Genomic DNA, 15,316 nt, shown 5'->3' on the forward strand with positions numbered 1-15,316 from the left:
GCAGCAAATGTGTGTGTGTATATGTATGTGTATGTGTATATATATATATATATATGTGTTATTTATTATTATTGTTATTTTTTTTCTTGCCTTTATTTCTAGTATATATAGTCTAGCTTTAAAATGTTCATAATAAATTGCAATGTGAAGAGAAGAGGGGGCGCTGATTTGGAAAAATTCTCCATTTCAGCTCACTTTCCAGTTCGGCTATATTGCCCTAGATGGTTCACTTCTCTGGCCTTCTCCAAACTCTTCACCCTTTAGTGAATAACCCTGTATGACTTTAATATTGTTTAACATTGTATTGAAGTGGAAAGATAAGATAAGTTGTTTTTTTTTTTCACCTCATGACGAGTGAGCATGGAGCCGGCTTCCCGGCCAATCGGGAAGTCGGGCAGCGTGTAATGACTCGCTGCCCGGCTTCCTGATACCGGAAGTATTGGGCTAGGCATCGGAGCATTTGGACGAGTACGAGTACTCGCCCACATACTTGGCATTGGCACCGATCCTTGCACCTAGTGACGAGAAGCATGGGGATGGCTTCACTGCTAATCACGAAGCCAGGTGGCGAGTCATTACACGCCGCCTGGCTTCCTTAATGGGACTACCGGTATTCGGTATCGGCGAGTACGGGGAAAAAAATTTCGTTACTCGATACCAAAATATCGGTGCATCCCTAGTTATCACGATTTTAGTAAATATTAAAAATAGGATAAAATTAAAACACTTACTAAAATATGTAAAACATTTGGAAGTACTTTCATTTTCCCCATTCATTGGATTGTTCCTCCTTTAAAATGCAACTACATGTACACCACCTTTCGCCCCATGCAAATCTAAATTCCGGGGTGAGTTTTTATATGAAGGCAAAACTTTCTTTTGTTGCAGGCGGAAAAGCTCACAGCCTCGGGATCCAGGTTTATTGATGGAAGACTTCTGTGCATTAAGTATGTGCTTTTGATTGAAATGCCGTATTCCTAAACTATGCTATTTTTTAGTTCTTTATTTCTATTCTGTACAATACAACGCAGGAAAGCAAACCAAATAGGAGCAGTCTAACATTGATATTAGGATGCCATCAAGGGTAGAGACATTTGAAAAGTATAACAATTATATGAAACTGTAAAAAAAAATGGTCACAACAGGACTCGGCATTCTCCGACTACATGACGCAAACTCTTCTATATTTTAATTTTATTAATTTTAGTTTTTTTTAGCATTTGAACTGTTGGTGTGAAATTGTAAACAACTTAGAGCATTGTTTTTTTGTACATACAAATTTATTATCGAAGTAATTCCAGTAAGGGGTTTTCATTGTTGTGTTTTTTACATACATCTCTTATTTCAGTTATCAGCTCATTAGATTTCTGACAGGATCAACAGGTATGTTTTGTTAACTTACCCTGGAGATATAACAAAATGGTATTGATGGCATATTTAATGGACCAAAAGGGACTTAAAAGAGAACTATGTGGTAAGTGTTTTTCCCCATAGTTCTCTTGAGGGTCACTGGAAGACATATACTAGCGTCCTGCCGTGACCCAAAGCTCAGTATATCGCGATCTATAGCTCGCGGTATACTGAGACTGCCGCAGCCGGGATGGATCTCGACAATGCTGTCAAGATCCACCCAGCTGCGTGAATGACAGCTGGCTGTGCCTATCTAGAGGCAGAGCCAGCTGTACCCGCCCCTTCCACCGTCCATTACTTCAGTCAGCGATGGAGGATTTGAGCGAGGAGGGGGGGAATCTCTGTGGGGAGCGGTGACTGACAGTCACCACTCTCTGCAGGGACATGATCGAGAAGCGAGCAAGCGACAGTATGTTTCTGCTCACTTGCCGATCTATTGAGCTGACGTGTGACCGTTTCTTGTCACACGTCGACTCGAACTATGAGGAGGAGTGATTTTCACTCACCTCATAGTTCTCCTTTTAATAAAAGTGTATGTAAACCCTAACATTGAACTGCTCTTAAGTCTAAACATCAGGTTTTTAGGATCCCATTTCAAGGGGTCCTCTGCATTCTAAAACAAAAAGCTTGATGATTTTCTGTGTTCAACTGGAACCTGTTTTATACCTCCTTCTCCAGAACCCCGGGATCGTGGCAGTAACACCAGTCTGAGCAGTGACTTTTCTGTTATTACTGAGGACTCCTCCAGTGCCTTTGGAAATTCAAACTATGAAGCTGTAGACCTCATGACCTTTGGAGCACAGAGCCATGCAGTCTGGTGAGATTACACTGTATTCCTACATAAAGGCAATATTGTATAGAGGAGATGTAGCAACAGATATCCTTTAACCGATCAGAACATAACTAAAATAAAATAGAGTTCAGCTGAGAGGTCGGCCATATTGGCCTCTATTCTTGGTTTGCAAAAAGTTAACTGAAAAATACATTTAATTTGGCACATATTTACAGTATATTTTTCACTTTTCGAATGCATTTTACTGGCCATCTTCTTTAACCCTTTGGAAGATTCATTGCTATAAGCTGCATAAAAAAATGCAGCAAATCTCATTTTAATGCCGCATACTTAAGCTCATGAATGTAGCTGCTACCCTCTGAATACATTTGCCTGGAGTTCTGCTTTAACTTTTGTTTTCTTCTCTTTCACGGCAGGAAGAAGACGCACCCCTCCTCACCGCACACAGTGTTGTGGAACAGGACTGCAGAGGAGCATATGCTCTACCCACTAGGAGCTGAAGCCAAGTCGTCCAGCTCCTCCTCCTCTAACCACTCAGACATATTCATGAGAGCTGGGAGCAGCCCACTGGAAGTGCCACAGCGCAACTGGGACACATGCCGAGCCTTTCCTCCGTACGTTTTGAGTTTTATTGTATTTCTTAACTTCGATCTTCTGATTTTTTTTTTTTTTGCTACAAGCTTTCTACCTCCCCCTTGTTCCAGCCTGTGCTTCTTAAAGGGAGACTATAATAATGGTTCTGGGTCTGTTTTTATCTTCCCCCTTCTTTTTTTTTTTTTTTTTTTTATGCCTTTTTAAAAATCTATAAACCATTTTTCAACCCTTTTCAAAACCAAGTATCTAGGATACTTGGTTTATAAATAAACATGCCAGGGTGCACCCACAACACTAGTGTCGCTGAGCAATTTGGGTTTATAAAGACTGCACTGAATGTTTGCCTTCAGACACTCCTTTTTATTACAGAATTTGTAGGGAGCCCTCTGAACACAGCAGGAGGCCTGGGGAGTAGTGATAGATCAAACTAATTCAGCTCAGGGAAAGGGGTCTCTGCTCTGGCTCGGTGGGCTCAGGAACAGGAGTCTGTGCTCTGGTTCGGTGGGCTTGGGGGAAGGAATCATTGCTCTGACTTATTCAGATTAGGCTATGCCAGTCAGTCTCTGCCCAGGCCTCCAGTCAGCCAGTCAGTCTCTGCCCAGTCCTGTCAGTACAACATGTTTTCCAGTACTGGGAGCTGGAGTGGAGATGTTTAGAAAGCTTACAAGAGGAAGAGAGCACAGGAAGTCCCTTGCCCAGTAAGCAGGTAGGGGACATTAAATAGTGGTGTCGCCCCACCGCTGATGCAATGTTCCAGAGGTATGTGGATCTCATAACTAGGTGAACAGAATTGCAAAAATGTAGTAGGTGAAATGGTTCACACATATGTATTTCAAACTGCTGTTTGACTGTGGTTCTGCTTCAAGTCTGTCTTCGCATGAGCCTGAACTATTTGGAAGCCAACAGAGTAAAAAAAGGCGCTTATGGCCAACTTTCAGAATGTGAATCGGCCAATTAAATGTTCTGTTTTATGAAGAAGTGATTGGTTGACATATAGGCATCAACTGCTCTTTTTCATAGGAGGATGTGCGTGTGTGTTCTTACTCCTGGATGGTTTTCTTGGCATGACCGCGTGGTGTTTATAAAACTTGCCTATGATAATGGCATATCTTTGCAAGAATTGGGCATCTATAGTTTCTAGAGAATCGCACTATATACACTTCTGCTTTTTTTGACTCTTTGGTTTCAAATGCAATCTAGCTATTTTTTTCTAAACACTTCTACTACAAAAAATAACAATGGTGCTCAAATCCCGGGTTCAAGGTGCCACGCCCCGATTTATTTCAGAAAAAAGGGGAGCACCGAGAAAAGTGGGAGAGAATGAAAAGCATGCTTTGGTAATGTGTTTGCATGCCTACTTCATTCATTGGAAAACTCCAAAGTCGAGACTGCTGCACTGGCCAGAAGTATAGAATGTATCCATGATGTTTTGTTCTAGTAACCACCTGTCAAGTCACCTAACATACTTTGTATCCAGCTGTTAGTATGCAGGTTCGTTCTTTACTGGCAACCCAATTGAGAATGTACGGATGGTTTTATTTTTGCTGTCAGAAGATTTCACCAGTCCTTCGCTCTATGATCCAGGTAGTGATTTTCCCAGGGTGGTTTGCTAGGTTAGGACACTCCTCGCTCGTGGCCAGTGAGTTTGCGAGTAAAAAAAAAAAAAAAAGTTTGGGTCACAGGGTGAGTCTGCGCTTACGGCATCTCAGCAACTCTCTACCCAGCAAGTCCTTGAGCTGCCTTCCAAACGCTGAGGAATTTGGTAATGTGACTGGCTACGTCTGGCTCCTAAAGCGGCCTTTTCTCCAGGCAAAGTAAATATGTGAGTAGGCTGGAGGGCACAGTGTGAGGGTTGTACACTTTTTAAGATATACAGCTTTTTATAATACCTTTTTTTAAACTTCTTTGTATTCTTTTTATATGATTTTTTTTATTTTTTTGTTAAGACCCAAGCTGCACAGATTCTCTTTTGAGATTGATGTGATCTGCACTGTTTTTGGCTCTCACTAGGGAGATTCCAGCGGCCCTATTCTGGACACATGGAGGCCTTTTGTATTCACAAAGATCTTACTTTGTGGAATGGGCCAGAATCACTCTGCAGAGGGGAGAATCTCAAAAAGAGATGGCTCATTCAGGAAAAAGGGACGACTTCTTCTTTTAATAGCCTGGTCACCTACTGATGCTCACCTTTACGAGGGCCCCACATCAGCTGTTCTGTTAATCTGACGCAAGTGTCAAAAATACCGTTACTTTCAAATATAAGGGAGCATGTGACCTTCTCCCTTTGCTCCCAGGATGCAGTGCTCAGCACCTAAGTGGTCAATCACCAGGAAGTCAGGGGAACATAGCACAGTTAAGTATCTGTGGGCAGGGAGATGGGTAGGCAAAGTGATTGGTTCCCTTTTAAAAGAAACCTTTTATTTCCAAGGTATGGAGTCTGCCACTGCCGATTTTTTCCTTCTGAAAATGCTTTCTTGCTAAATCATTTGCTTCAGCATTTTGATTCACTGACCTGGAACAAGCATCCAGATCAGGAGTTCGGACTTTACCACTCAGATCTGCATGTTGTTCCAAGTCGGCAACTCCATAAGCATTGACGATACAGGATCTATGTTGCAGTCAGACAAATGGCATTTTCAGAAGATCAGCAGCAAACACAGACTGGTTTCTCTTAGCACAGGATTCCTTTAAAAACGGTCTTCTGCCACCAGTGTTTAAAGCAGTTGAACCAATTCTTCCTCTCCTGAGTGTTTAGAACGGGTCACTGCCTCCATAACCCAGCAGTGTTTAGAGCGGGTCACTGCGTCCATAACCCAGCACTGAACTGCACTCTCCAGCTGCGGTACAGCGGCTCCAGCCTAAAGGAAGAAGGGAATTGGCATGTGTCATGAGAACAGCAGGTGCAGTGTTTTCTGAAGCTGGATATGCCGATACACAGTTCCTATTCCCAGACTATCATGCAGCTTAATGCTGGCCCTGTTTCATTGTCTGTTTTTATCTAGATCACATCAAATAATGTGTGGGTAGCAGGACTAATTATGTGGGCACAGAACGTAGTAAAATGGGAAACTCCAGGCATGTTAAATATTCTTATTTAGATTCCAGCTTGGTTCTTGTCATACTAGCTCACTAATGTGGGCTAAATTTTGGTCTGTTAAATCTACAATTAAACGTTTTTTGTTATACCTCTTCAATAAGTGAAAATAATACCTGTTGACCCTGCCAGAAATCCAGTGAGCTTGTAACTTCCTGTAGATTCTGCCTCTGCTGCATGAAATCTCAAGCAGAGTTATTGGCCCTGCCTAGTCCTTTTCTGTGGGCTGAAGAACATCTCAGCTATGTAATGCTGGCCGTACACCTATAGATTTGAAGATTTTCTATGATCCACTGGGAAAAAGTGTAACAGATTCCTCAATCGTACGCTAAACTGTGTGGATGGAGGAATCTCCCACTGGGCCAAGCTTCCGTATCTTGCTAGACGGCCCCGCTGGCTCTCAAAATACCTGAACAATGCCGGTATCCTATCAGATTGTTCAGGTATTGTGACAGCCAGCGGGGCCGACCAGCCAGATACTGAAGCTTGGCCCAGGGGGAGATTCCTCCATCCACACAGTTTAGCATAGATGGAGGAATCTGTCGCACTTTTTCCATCTGATCATAGAAAATCTGCAGATAATCTGTAGGTGTATGGCCAGCTTAATGGAGAAGGGAAGGTGTTCTGTAGTCCAAATCAGAAGCAAGCAGACTAGGATTACCACACTGCTCAGGATCACTAGATGAAAATTATTTTAAAAGCCTTAAAGAAAACACATTTTTACCACACGTGAGAGCTGGTAAGCTGCAATATATGACTTTTTGGTTTTGAATACACTTTAAATTTCAAGCATGTTTCAAAGGTTTTCCTTAACACTTGAAGTCCCCTGACAACCCTTCCCCTACATGAGCAGTTCAAGTAGCATTAAACCCTCCTCGTTTTTATCTAAAAGTATTCACTCTTCACAGACACTGCAGCATCCATTATTTTTTAGACTATGTCCCCATTCTCTTGTTTGGCAGTCACTTCTTCCTATGAATGTACGGTCGCTCCTTCAACGTCCCTTTGGGAGGATGGAGATCGTGCACTGTAGAAGTCACTTGACTGTTCATGTCAGCAGCGCTTTGTCCCTTATCCCACCGATAGCACTGTGCATGTGTGCCCCCGTCGCAGGCTCGCCCACCCACTTCATGTAGTCCCTCCTTCCCCCTTGGATAAGATAGCACATGTGCGCGCCCTTTTCTGGGTTGAAGCACACACACCTTAGTCGCATTACATGACCATCCCAGTTCTGTAACAACAAGGCGCATGTGCCCCTGTCGTAGGCTAAAAATTTTTCCATACCTTACCCTAACCCCTAAAATAATTTAAAGCTCATCTTTTAGTTTTCCCTTCTCCAAGCTTGTAAACCTAATGGTACCCTCTTAAATCTTCTCGCTCTGCTTTTTTATATACACTCCATCTTTCTGGGAATCGCACCATGATGGAATAAACTCGGTCTATGGGGACAAACTGATTACGCTGCAGTCAGCTGTCACCAAGCTAAATAGTTCATATTTCGTGCTAGTTTCATAAAAAGTAAGGATCGTTTTTTTTGTTTTTTTTTATATAAAGAACAAACCTGCCCTATGTAGAGGGAAAAAACAATAGTGAAGAGCAGTAATCCACAGCAGCCAATTAAGAGTTCAGCCACTAAGAGTTTACGTGCTTGATTCTTGGATATTGTGTTTTGCATGTTAATAGGTAAGCTGTCATACTTACATAAGGATATCCTTTCTCTCCTGCCTTACTTTTCCCTTCTATCGGTTCTTCCCCCATTTCCTCTTTCCATTCCCTACTTCCTTTTCCTTTCTCTAACCATTCCTTCCAATCTCCCTTCGGCTTCTTTCTGTGCACCCGTTTCCCTTTTATTCCCCTCTTTCGTCTCTCCCTTACCTTTTTCTTATAGACTTCTTCTTCATTGCTCTCTTCCCTGCTTCCTTCTTTTTTTTTTCCTCTCACTCTCCCCCCCTTCTTTTTCTTTTATGCATCCTCCCCTTTTGTTTCCCCTTCCCTTTTTTGTCAGACTTCTTCTTGCTGCTTTTCCTTTTCCTCATCTGTTTTTTTGATTGTTTCTTTCTCTACTCCATTCCTCTCCTTTTCCATACTTCTTGGCCTGCTCTTCTCACAATAACACTGCTTTGACAAGTGGTAACTGGATTATGAAACACCCAAATCAGGTGGTAGAACCAATATTACTAATCACTAACAGGCTAACATCAGCTGAAGTCATGCCTGCTATTTTGAAATCCTTTAACTTTTGGTTTAGTAATAGCATGCAGCTTTTCTTCAGCACACATAGCAATTTTTCCAAGTCTTTCCCCAACACAAATCTCCTGCCACTAAATACTTACAGCTTTCTCCGACTTCCTTGCAGCCTCTGCTCTGGGTCTCTTTTAACAATAAGAAAATTAACCAATTGCATTCTCTTTCTGTGGGTGTCCGGAGTTTTGCATGCTTCTTGGCTTGGCAATGATTGCCCACATCTGGGAGAGGTCAATGGCTGGCCGCTCCTCTCCGGCTCTCCCTGATGAGCAGCACGATCTGTCGTTCTCTAATAGAGGAATTTTCAACATCTGGCTCTTTGAGAGGCATGAAAGAGAACGTCTTTATTAATTTTTTTTTGTTTTAAGCCATAGAAGACACTCATTGCACGGTCTTCCTTCTCTCTCTCTTCGCCGTAGATCAGCGGACCATTCCCTGCCCGGATCGTCCGTCTCCACAGACTATGGCAGCTGGCAGATGGTATCGGAGGGTGGGAGTGTTCATGACCATGGTCTCCTGAGTGCCGGAACCTTCCTACCCTTCAGCTTCACAGACGAGAAGTCTAACAATGGCCTGTAAGTGGATGTAGGTTGTCAGGTCCTCAGCTCCCCAGCAGCTGGGCAGGACTGACAATACTGTTAATGTAACCAAGTCATAACGGAGTCTAAGGGTGTGGGTTTTAAAAAAATGTAATTATTAAGTTGACCCTAAATGCCCCCTGGTTGGTGTGGGACCCAAATGGCTTCTCATCAGTTTTCAGAAGATTAATAGTCTGTTTTTTGACAATCCAGTTATAGTGAGTTTAGTCACCTGCTGGTTTCTGAATTCTCTTGCGTACTCTAGCAATGAGATCTTCCAGCCTTAGTTCCTGGCCATCTTCCAGCACACCTTGACTTTTTGGGTGTGCCATCTCCATAATATAAATGTTAAAAAATCTAACAGTGACTGTCGACCCCAATTTAATGATCTTGGCAGGTGTCGGAATTCTTGAGATTTTAGAAGTAACTCACCGCACAACTAGCCGGTAAGTCCCCTCATCTTCTTGTCGGGTGCTGTGGTAACCTGAAGAGGACACTGCGTTCAAGAAGCTGACCGCACACCATAGCTTCATCCTCAAAAGATGTTATTGATGTTCAGTCTTGCGATTACAATTAGTTTGGAATTCTGCAGATGTCACCACTAAAGTATGAACACACTTTACAATCTGATTGTACAATCTTCTTTTAGAATTCTCAAAAATGTAGTGTTAGGGTCTCCCTGAATTGGATTTGAATTGAATGGATTTTTCTGGTGGGCCCCTTGCACTACATGGATGTTGGTAAATCTAAAGGAGATTGTACAGCTAGATTGTAACGTGTGTGTGGCCTACTTTAACAGAAACAATGAGATGATTTAAAATGTTTTCTAAACCCTTGTGAAGAAAAGTTATATGTAACCGCTTAAGTTTACATTTTTGCAGTCTTTACAACAAAATTAGTAATTCAAAGATGCGTCCAGTACATTATTAGCTATAGGGTGGCCATGTTGGCTTATAGGGTCTCTTTGGCACCCCAGTGTCAAGTCCTAATGTGTGCGCTCCCATCCTTCAGCTTGATGTATGGGCAGTATCAAAGGCCACTCTCCTCATTTTCCTTCACGGGCTATTATTGACAGTAGCTCCATTCCAAGTAATCTCCTCAGCCAGCACTATACACCTGACTGATCAATAATGTGAAGAGTGCATGCTTCTTCACCAGACATTCATGGAAAGAAACATGGAGAGGGACTGAGCGTCCAGAACTTGAAAAAGGGAATAGTAAGCCTTTGAGGGTAAATTCTTCAGAGTAACCTTAAGGTCCCCACACACCTTACGATAATCGCGGGAAATCCCGCGATCGTACGATTATCGTAAGGTGTGTGGAAGCCGTGCGACCTCTACTACTGTAAGGTCGCACGACTTTAAACTTACGAACATGTTTCAAAACCCGCCGAGCATCGTACGATGTTCGGCGGGTGTGTAGCATGTTTGTAAGATAAAAGCCGGACGGGCCGGTGTGCGCAAGCACACACTACCCGTTCGGCATTGCGGTCATCGGAAGCCCACCCCACAGGGGGCGTGGCTTGCGATCATCGCAAGTACGATCTGCCTATACAAGATAGGCAGATCGTACGCTTTTTTAAGTACCTTACAACCATCGCAACACAAAATCTTGCGATGGTTGTAAGGTGTATGCCCAGCCTTGCAATGATTAATAAGTGACATATAGGTAAAGGAGAAATGATTTGTGCAATGGTGGTTTAATACTACTTTAACTATTCATTATCTACCAAAAATATTAAATATTAGTTTAGGTTGACCTGACTGCTTAAAAGAACAACTGCGACGCAAAAATAAAATCAATCCGTGAAGTGATGATGCTTCCCGAGGAAAAACTACAGCTGAGCTAAAATTAGAAATATCCCTCCGTTAGGCTGGAGTCACGCCTTTTGTATTTTATTTTTTCTGATGCATTTCCCATTGAAATAACTGAAAACGCGTCTAAACACATGCCAACATGCACTGACTTCTGGTATGGTGTGTGTTGCATAATAAAACCCATGGCAAAAGGTTTTGTCATATGTGTTTAACGCATTTCCTTTATTGGAAATTAAAAATACATGAGACAAAAACACTCCAAGCCATGAAGGTGTACATGAACCCCTAAAGTAAACCTGCACCATGAAAAAAATGGAGGCTGCTACTGATTACCTCTCCGTTTATGAAAAGCCTAGTTGAGCGACCTGCTGGAATGGCGTCAGTACTTCTTGGGCCTTGACCCACAGCGAGTACTCTTAGCTGATGTTCTGTCTTCAGTTGGTGCATGATTCTTCCAGGTCAGTGATTTGGAAGATTTTAAAGCCAATGATGGCAAGATAAGTTGCTTTTTAGGAGGTCAGCATTGGCAGCCTACATATAGTGTGTGTGTCTTTTTCATACAGCTGTCTTCTAACCTTTTTTTTTTTAATCTCTTTAAACCTAACCAAATACAAATGTATTTTTTTTTGTGGAAGTCATGTCTGTGGCTGTCGGAGCCTTGCAATGCCTCATGGGTCTTGTAGTTTTACTGCAGCTGGAGGGATGAAGTTTGCCTATCCCTGCTCTAGTAAATCAAGTTTGCAGCCAGTACAATGTGAACTCTGTATATGCATATTGTTCCGGATCAGTGTTCCCTTCATCAGTCAAGGAATGCCAAGGACAGCCAAGCAGATAGCAATTTTGGAAGCAGGTCAGCAATAGCTCCCTGTATTCCGTTCGTGAAAGTTTTTTCTTTTAAAGTGATTCAGTGCTTAAAGAAAATGTCCTGGTCATAAATGGGTTAAGACAAGAGGCCAAAGTTACCTTTTTATTCTTTTACCTAGTGCAAACAATGGGTTAAAACCAATTTTAACATGCCTCCCTGTGGCACTGCTTAGCAATACAGGCGTTGTTGTTTTTTTTGTTGGTTTTTATTTTTCCCTCTTGGCATATAGCTGCTCAAACATGCATAGCGTGGACAGCTGGAGAGCACCGGGAACAGCTGCCACTAAAAATAAGCACCTGGCATTTGAATGATTGTCAGCAGTCTCGCAATTTAGGAAAGTGTGCTTGGCTAGCAGCTTCCCCACGGACCCGGCATTGTGTAACGGTGGTGATTGAACGGCTAGTCCTCGTGAATGTCCTCAGCTGCTCACTGTACAGGTGCCTGAAACCCAACTGTCCTTATACCAGCCATGCTGTCTTCTCACTGTCCTCCATCTGATAGCGGCTGTAGGCCCCTGATGCCCAACCTGCGGCCCTTTGGCACTTGCTGTGCGTCCTTTACAGACCCCAGCAGTCAATAGTGGAGGCATCCATTGGAAAAGAAACTGTAATGTCGGTGATCTCTAGCAGTCTTATGTAGTATGTCCCAGGCTCTGGTCTGCAGTGTGTCTTCAGTCTCCAATCACGCCTTTTGCATGTCCATAGTCTGAATGTCTTCCTTAATAGGTTTGAAGTCTCTGACAGTCTTCGGTCATATAATTAATTTTTTGTGCTGCCAGGGGCCACAGTTGTGGCCCTCTATCTTAAAGGTTGACTGCTACTCCTGTAGACCATCAGTGTCATGTTTTTTAATTCAATTCTTTATTACAGGTACTGTATTTATATGGCGCCGCCAATTTACGCAGCACTTTACATACTGCACATTCACATCAGTCCCTACCCTCAAGGAGCTTACGATCTAAGATACATAGCGCATGCATGCATGCATGCATACATATACTTGGCCAATTTAGACGAACCAATTAGCCTTCCACCATGCCTTTTGCTTTGAGGTTCCATGTATTGGTCGAGTTTTATAACTTGTCACCTTTTACTATTTGCTTGGAATAAACTGACATTCAAGGTACAAACTTTGAGTGACTCGATGTTCCTTCAACTTGATGTGCTGGCGGTACCGTCTGCATATGAGGCTGTTCAAATGTGTATAGATATGTGGCTCTTGTGTACAGGGTAAGCCCCATGTTGTATGAAACAAAGTCTACTGCCACTAGGGGATCCGGCCAGCATCCACCGCTCGCTGTTCTGCCAACATCACCGCCTTGCTTGGCTAAAAACATATCATGAATACAGTAAAGGAAGAATCCAGGCTGCAAGATCCAAGAACCGGGAGGTTTATTAGGAATTAACAGCCAGCATCAGCAGAAATCATAGAACACCTTGACACGTTTCCCACTATAGTGCTTAATCATAGTGCTTTTTTCATCATCAGGTGTATTTGCACTTAATTTTTATAGGACCTATCATCAGACCATTCACTACAACAAAAATATTCCCATAAGATTTATATGTGCATCTAACGTATGTTAAGGTGCCCATCCCGCGATCGTAAGAGAATCGAGCAGTGTGAATGAACTTGCAACAGTTTCTACTGTACGGTCGCACGTCTTTTGTCTAAGGAGCATGCTAGAAAACCAGCCAAAAATCTTCTGATTTTCGGCTGGTTTGAATGATGCTCGGGAGACAAATGCCGAACGGGCCGGTGTGCGCACACTGCCCGTTCAGCATTGCGGTCATCGGAAGTCCGCCCCTCAGTTGGGCGGGCTTGCGATGATCGCAAGTACGATCTGCCTGTCCAAGATGGGCAGATTGTACGTTTTTTTAATTACTTTACAACCATCGCAAGACTAAGGTCTTGCGATGGTTGTAAAGTGTATGGCCACCTTTAGGCATGTAAAAGCCTGACTTGTGTAGACATCCAAAAACCCCGGGACTGCTGCTGGCTGCCACCATCTTGGATGTCATATTAGCAGCCCCAGTAGACTTCAGTAGTTGGCACTCAAGTCAAACTTCTTTTTAAGGAGCATTCGCTACCTGGCTGCTGGGATTTTTCCAGCCCTGTGCTAGAGAGACCACTCACATATTCCTACAACTTTCCTCCATTGCTGGCCAAAATGCTGCAGTCTCGCTCTCCAGCAAAGACACAGCAATGGAGCTACACTTCACTAGTTTGTCCAGCAAGAGAGCAACACTATAGGAGCAGGTGAGTGATCTGTCGCTGGTGACTTACCAGCAGCAGCAGGATTGTAAGAGTGTCATGGCCCTAAGGATAGCCAGGTGGTCAGACTGGCTCCTGATATCCATAATCATTAGTCCACACCTAATTTACGTTGTATGTTTTTTCCATGTTGTAAAGAGAGCACTCTATACCATGTGTCCCGAAATACATGTCTTGGACAAAACCTGTACACCTCGGCTAAGCAGGTGGGAGCCAAGGGGAAAAAAATCAGCTCCATAATTCAGTGGTATATTTCCCTACTCTGTTTCTGCACAAGGCGCAGTAACAGATTGCTTTGCCATGCCTCCCTCTGGCTATTTTGAGGCCTATTGGCTCCTTGTGTGAGCAGTTGTGCAGAGTCCTTGTTCTGTAGCAGCAGAGTTAGGCATGATGCATAGGCCTTGATTGATCAAACTGCATTAGCTATTATGACTTGTAAAGCAACAATGTGTTGACTGTAAAAAATGCCTATAAATGATGTGCTTGTAATGAAGAAAGTATATAATTAACTCCCCTGCAGTCTGTGCCGCCAAACACTGCTCCAATACTAGGAAGTACCTAGAGTGTCAATCTCCTGGTTCCTCCCACTGACCTCCATTCATGTCACTGCTATGCTCTGTAGTGAGGTTAATGAGGATTTCTTAGTATTGGAGCAGCATTCGGCATTGTGGGCAGCAGGAGAGGTAACTATATGCTTTCTTGTTCATCAGTGTATCATTTATAGGCATTATGCAGTGTCAAGACGGTTCACTTTATGACATGTTAAGTTGACGTCTCCGCCAATGGTATTGTATGTCATTTTAGCATGCCTTAAGCAAAGGTTTCGCACTCATTTGACGAATTGGGGCCATAGCCTGTGAGGATGTACAGCATCAACAATATGTGTATTATATTCTCGCCCACTGCAATGAAAGTAGGTTAAAGTGTTAGGCGTGCTCCAGCAAAAGTAAAGCCCTTCCCATGTATTCCGCTGGTGTAAAGGGAAGCTTTTGGCGTATTCTCAGTAACTTGACATCTTCAGCTATCGCTGCAGCATTACCGCAGGATAGAAGATATAAAAGCTGGCATACCATAGAATCCCTCGTGCCTAGTTTTATTGTAACAAACAATGAACATGAAGCCCCACTTGGTATCTCCTCCTCTGATGCATTTCACTCTAAATTACGCTCAAATTGTAGAGACATCTTTGTGTAATTAAGCCCAGTTTTAGGTGAAATGCACCAGTAGAGGATCTCAAAGGCGGAACATCATAGTGTCTATTACAATAAGAACACAGAATTCCTCCTATGTAATGTCATTGCCTTTTTTTCTTCTTGGATCCCTGAATAGCTTGGTTTGAGGACATGTCCGTATCTGTCTTTGGCACCCGGTTAGCCAAGAGGGTGACCCAGCATACGAGTGGCGATGAAACTTTTTGCTGTTTATATCCGGATGATTTTTAGTTCGATTTCTTGTGCTTGCTGTTTTAATATTTCGATTATTCAATTTCATGTTTTATGCTTCACCGCTGTAGTGCTCATCTATATAATGGAGAGTGTGATTTAGAAATTCTAGTTTTTCATACTATTGAGATCAACTCAGTTGGCCATAGGCTTTGTTCAGATGGGCTTTTACACAGGTTTTTGCGACCCCCTCCCCCCCCCCCCC

At 43.0% G+C, this 15,316-nt stretch overlaps 1 protein-coding gene across 5 annotated transcripts in view; it reads left to right on the top strand.

The window, feature by feature from the left end:
* MTMR14 (myotubularin related protein 14) overlaps positions 1-15,316 on the top strand; it is a 44,776-nt gene that overhangs the window by 28,152 nt on the left and 1,308 nt on the right. Inside the window, exons 16-20 of one of the 5 annotated variants that reach the window (XM_018557981.1) lie at positions 889-947; positions 2,089-2,227; positions 2,620-2,786; positions 5,146-5,149; positions 8,555-8,710. In XM_018557981.1, coding sequence (XP_018413483.1) covers positions 889-947; positions 2,089-2,227; positions 2,620-2,786; positions 5,146-5,149; positions 8,555-8,710 — 525 coding nt within the window. Of the gene's footprint in view, positions 1-888; positions 948-2,088; positions 2,228-2,619; positions 2,818-5,145; positions 5,150-8,554; positions 8,711-13,724; positions 13,729-15,316 lie in introns of all 5 variants that reach the window. The other 4 variants (XM_018557980.1, XM_018557983.1, XM_018557982.1 and 1 more) reach the window with 4 other exon arrangements.

The sequence above is a fragment of the Nanorana parkeri genome, unplaced genomic scaffold, assembly GCF_000935625.1.
Source record: "Nanorana parkeri isolate BGI_ZX_2015 unplaced genomic scaffold, ASM93562v1 scaffold314, whole genome shotgun sequence".
In the NCBI taxonomy this organism is placed as follows: Eukaryota; Metazoa; Chordata; class Amphibia; order Anura; family Dicroglossidae; genus Nanorana; species Nanorana parkeri.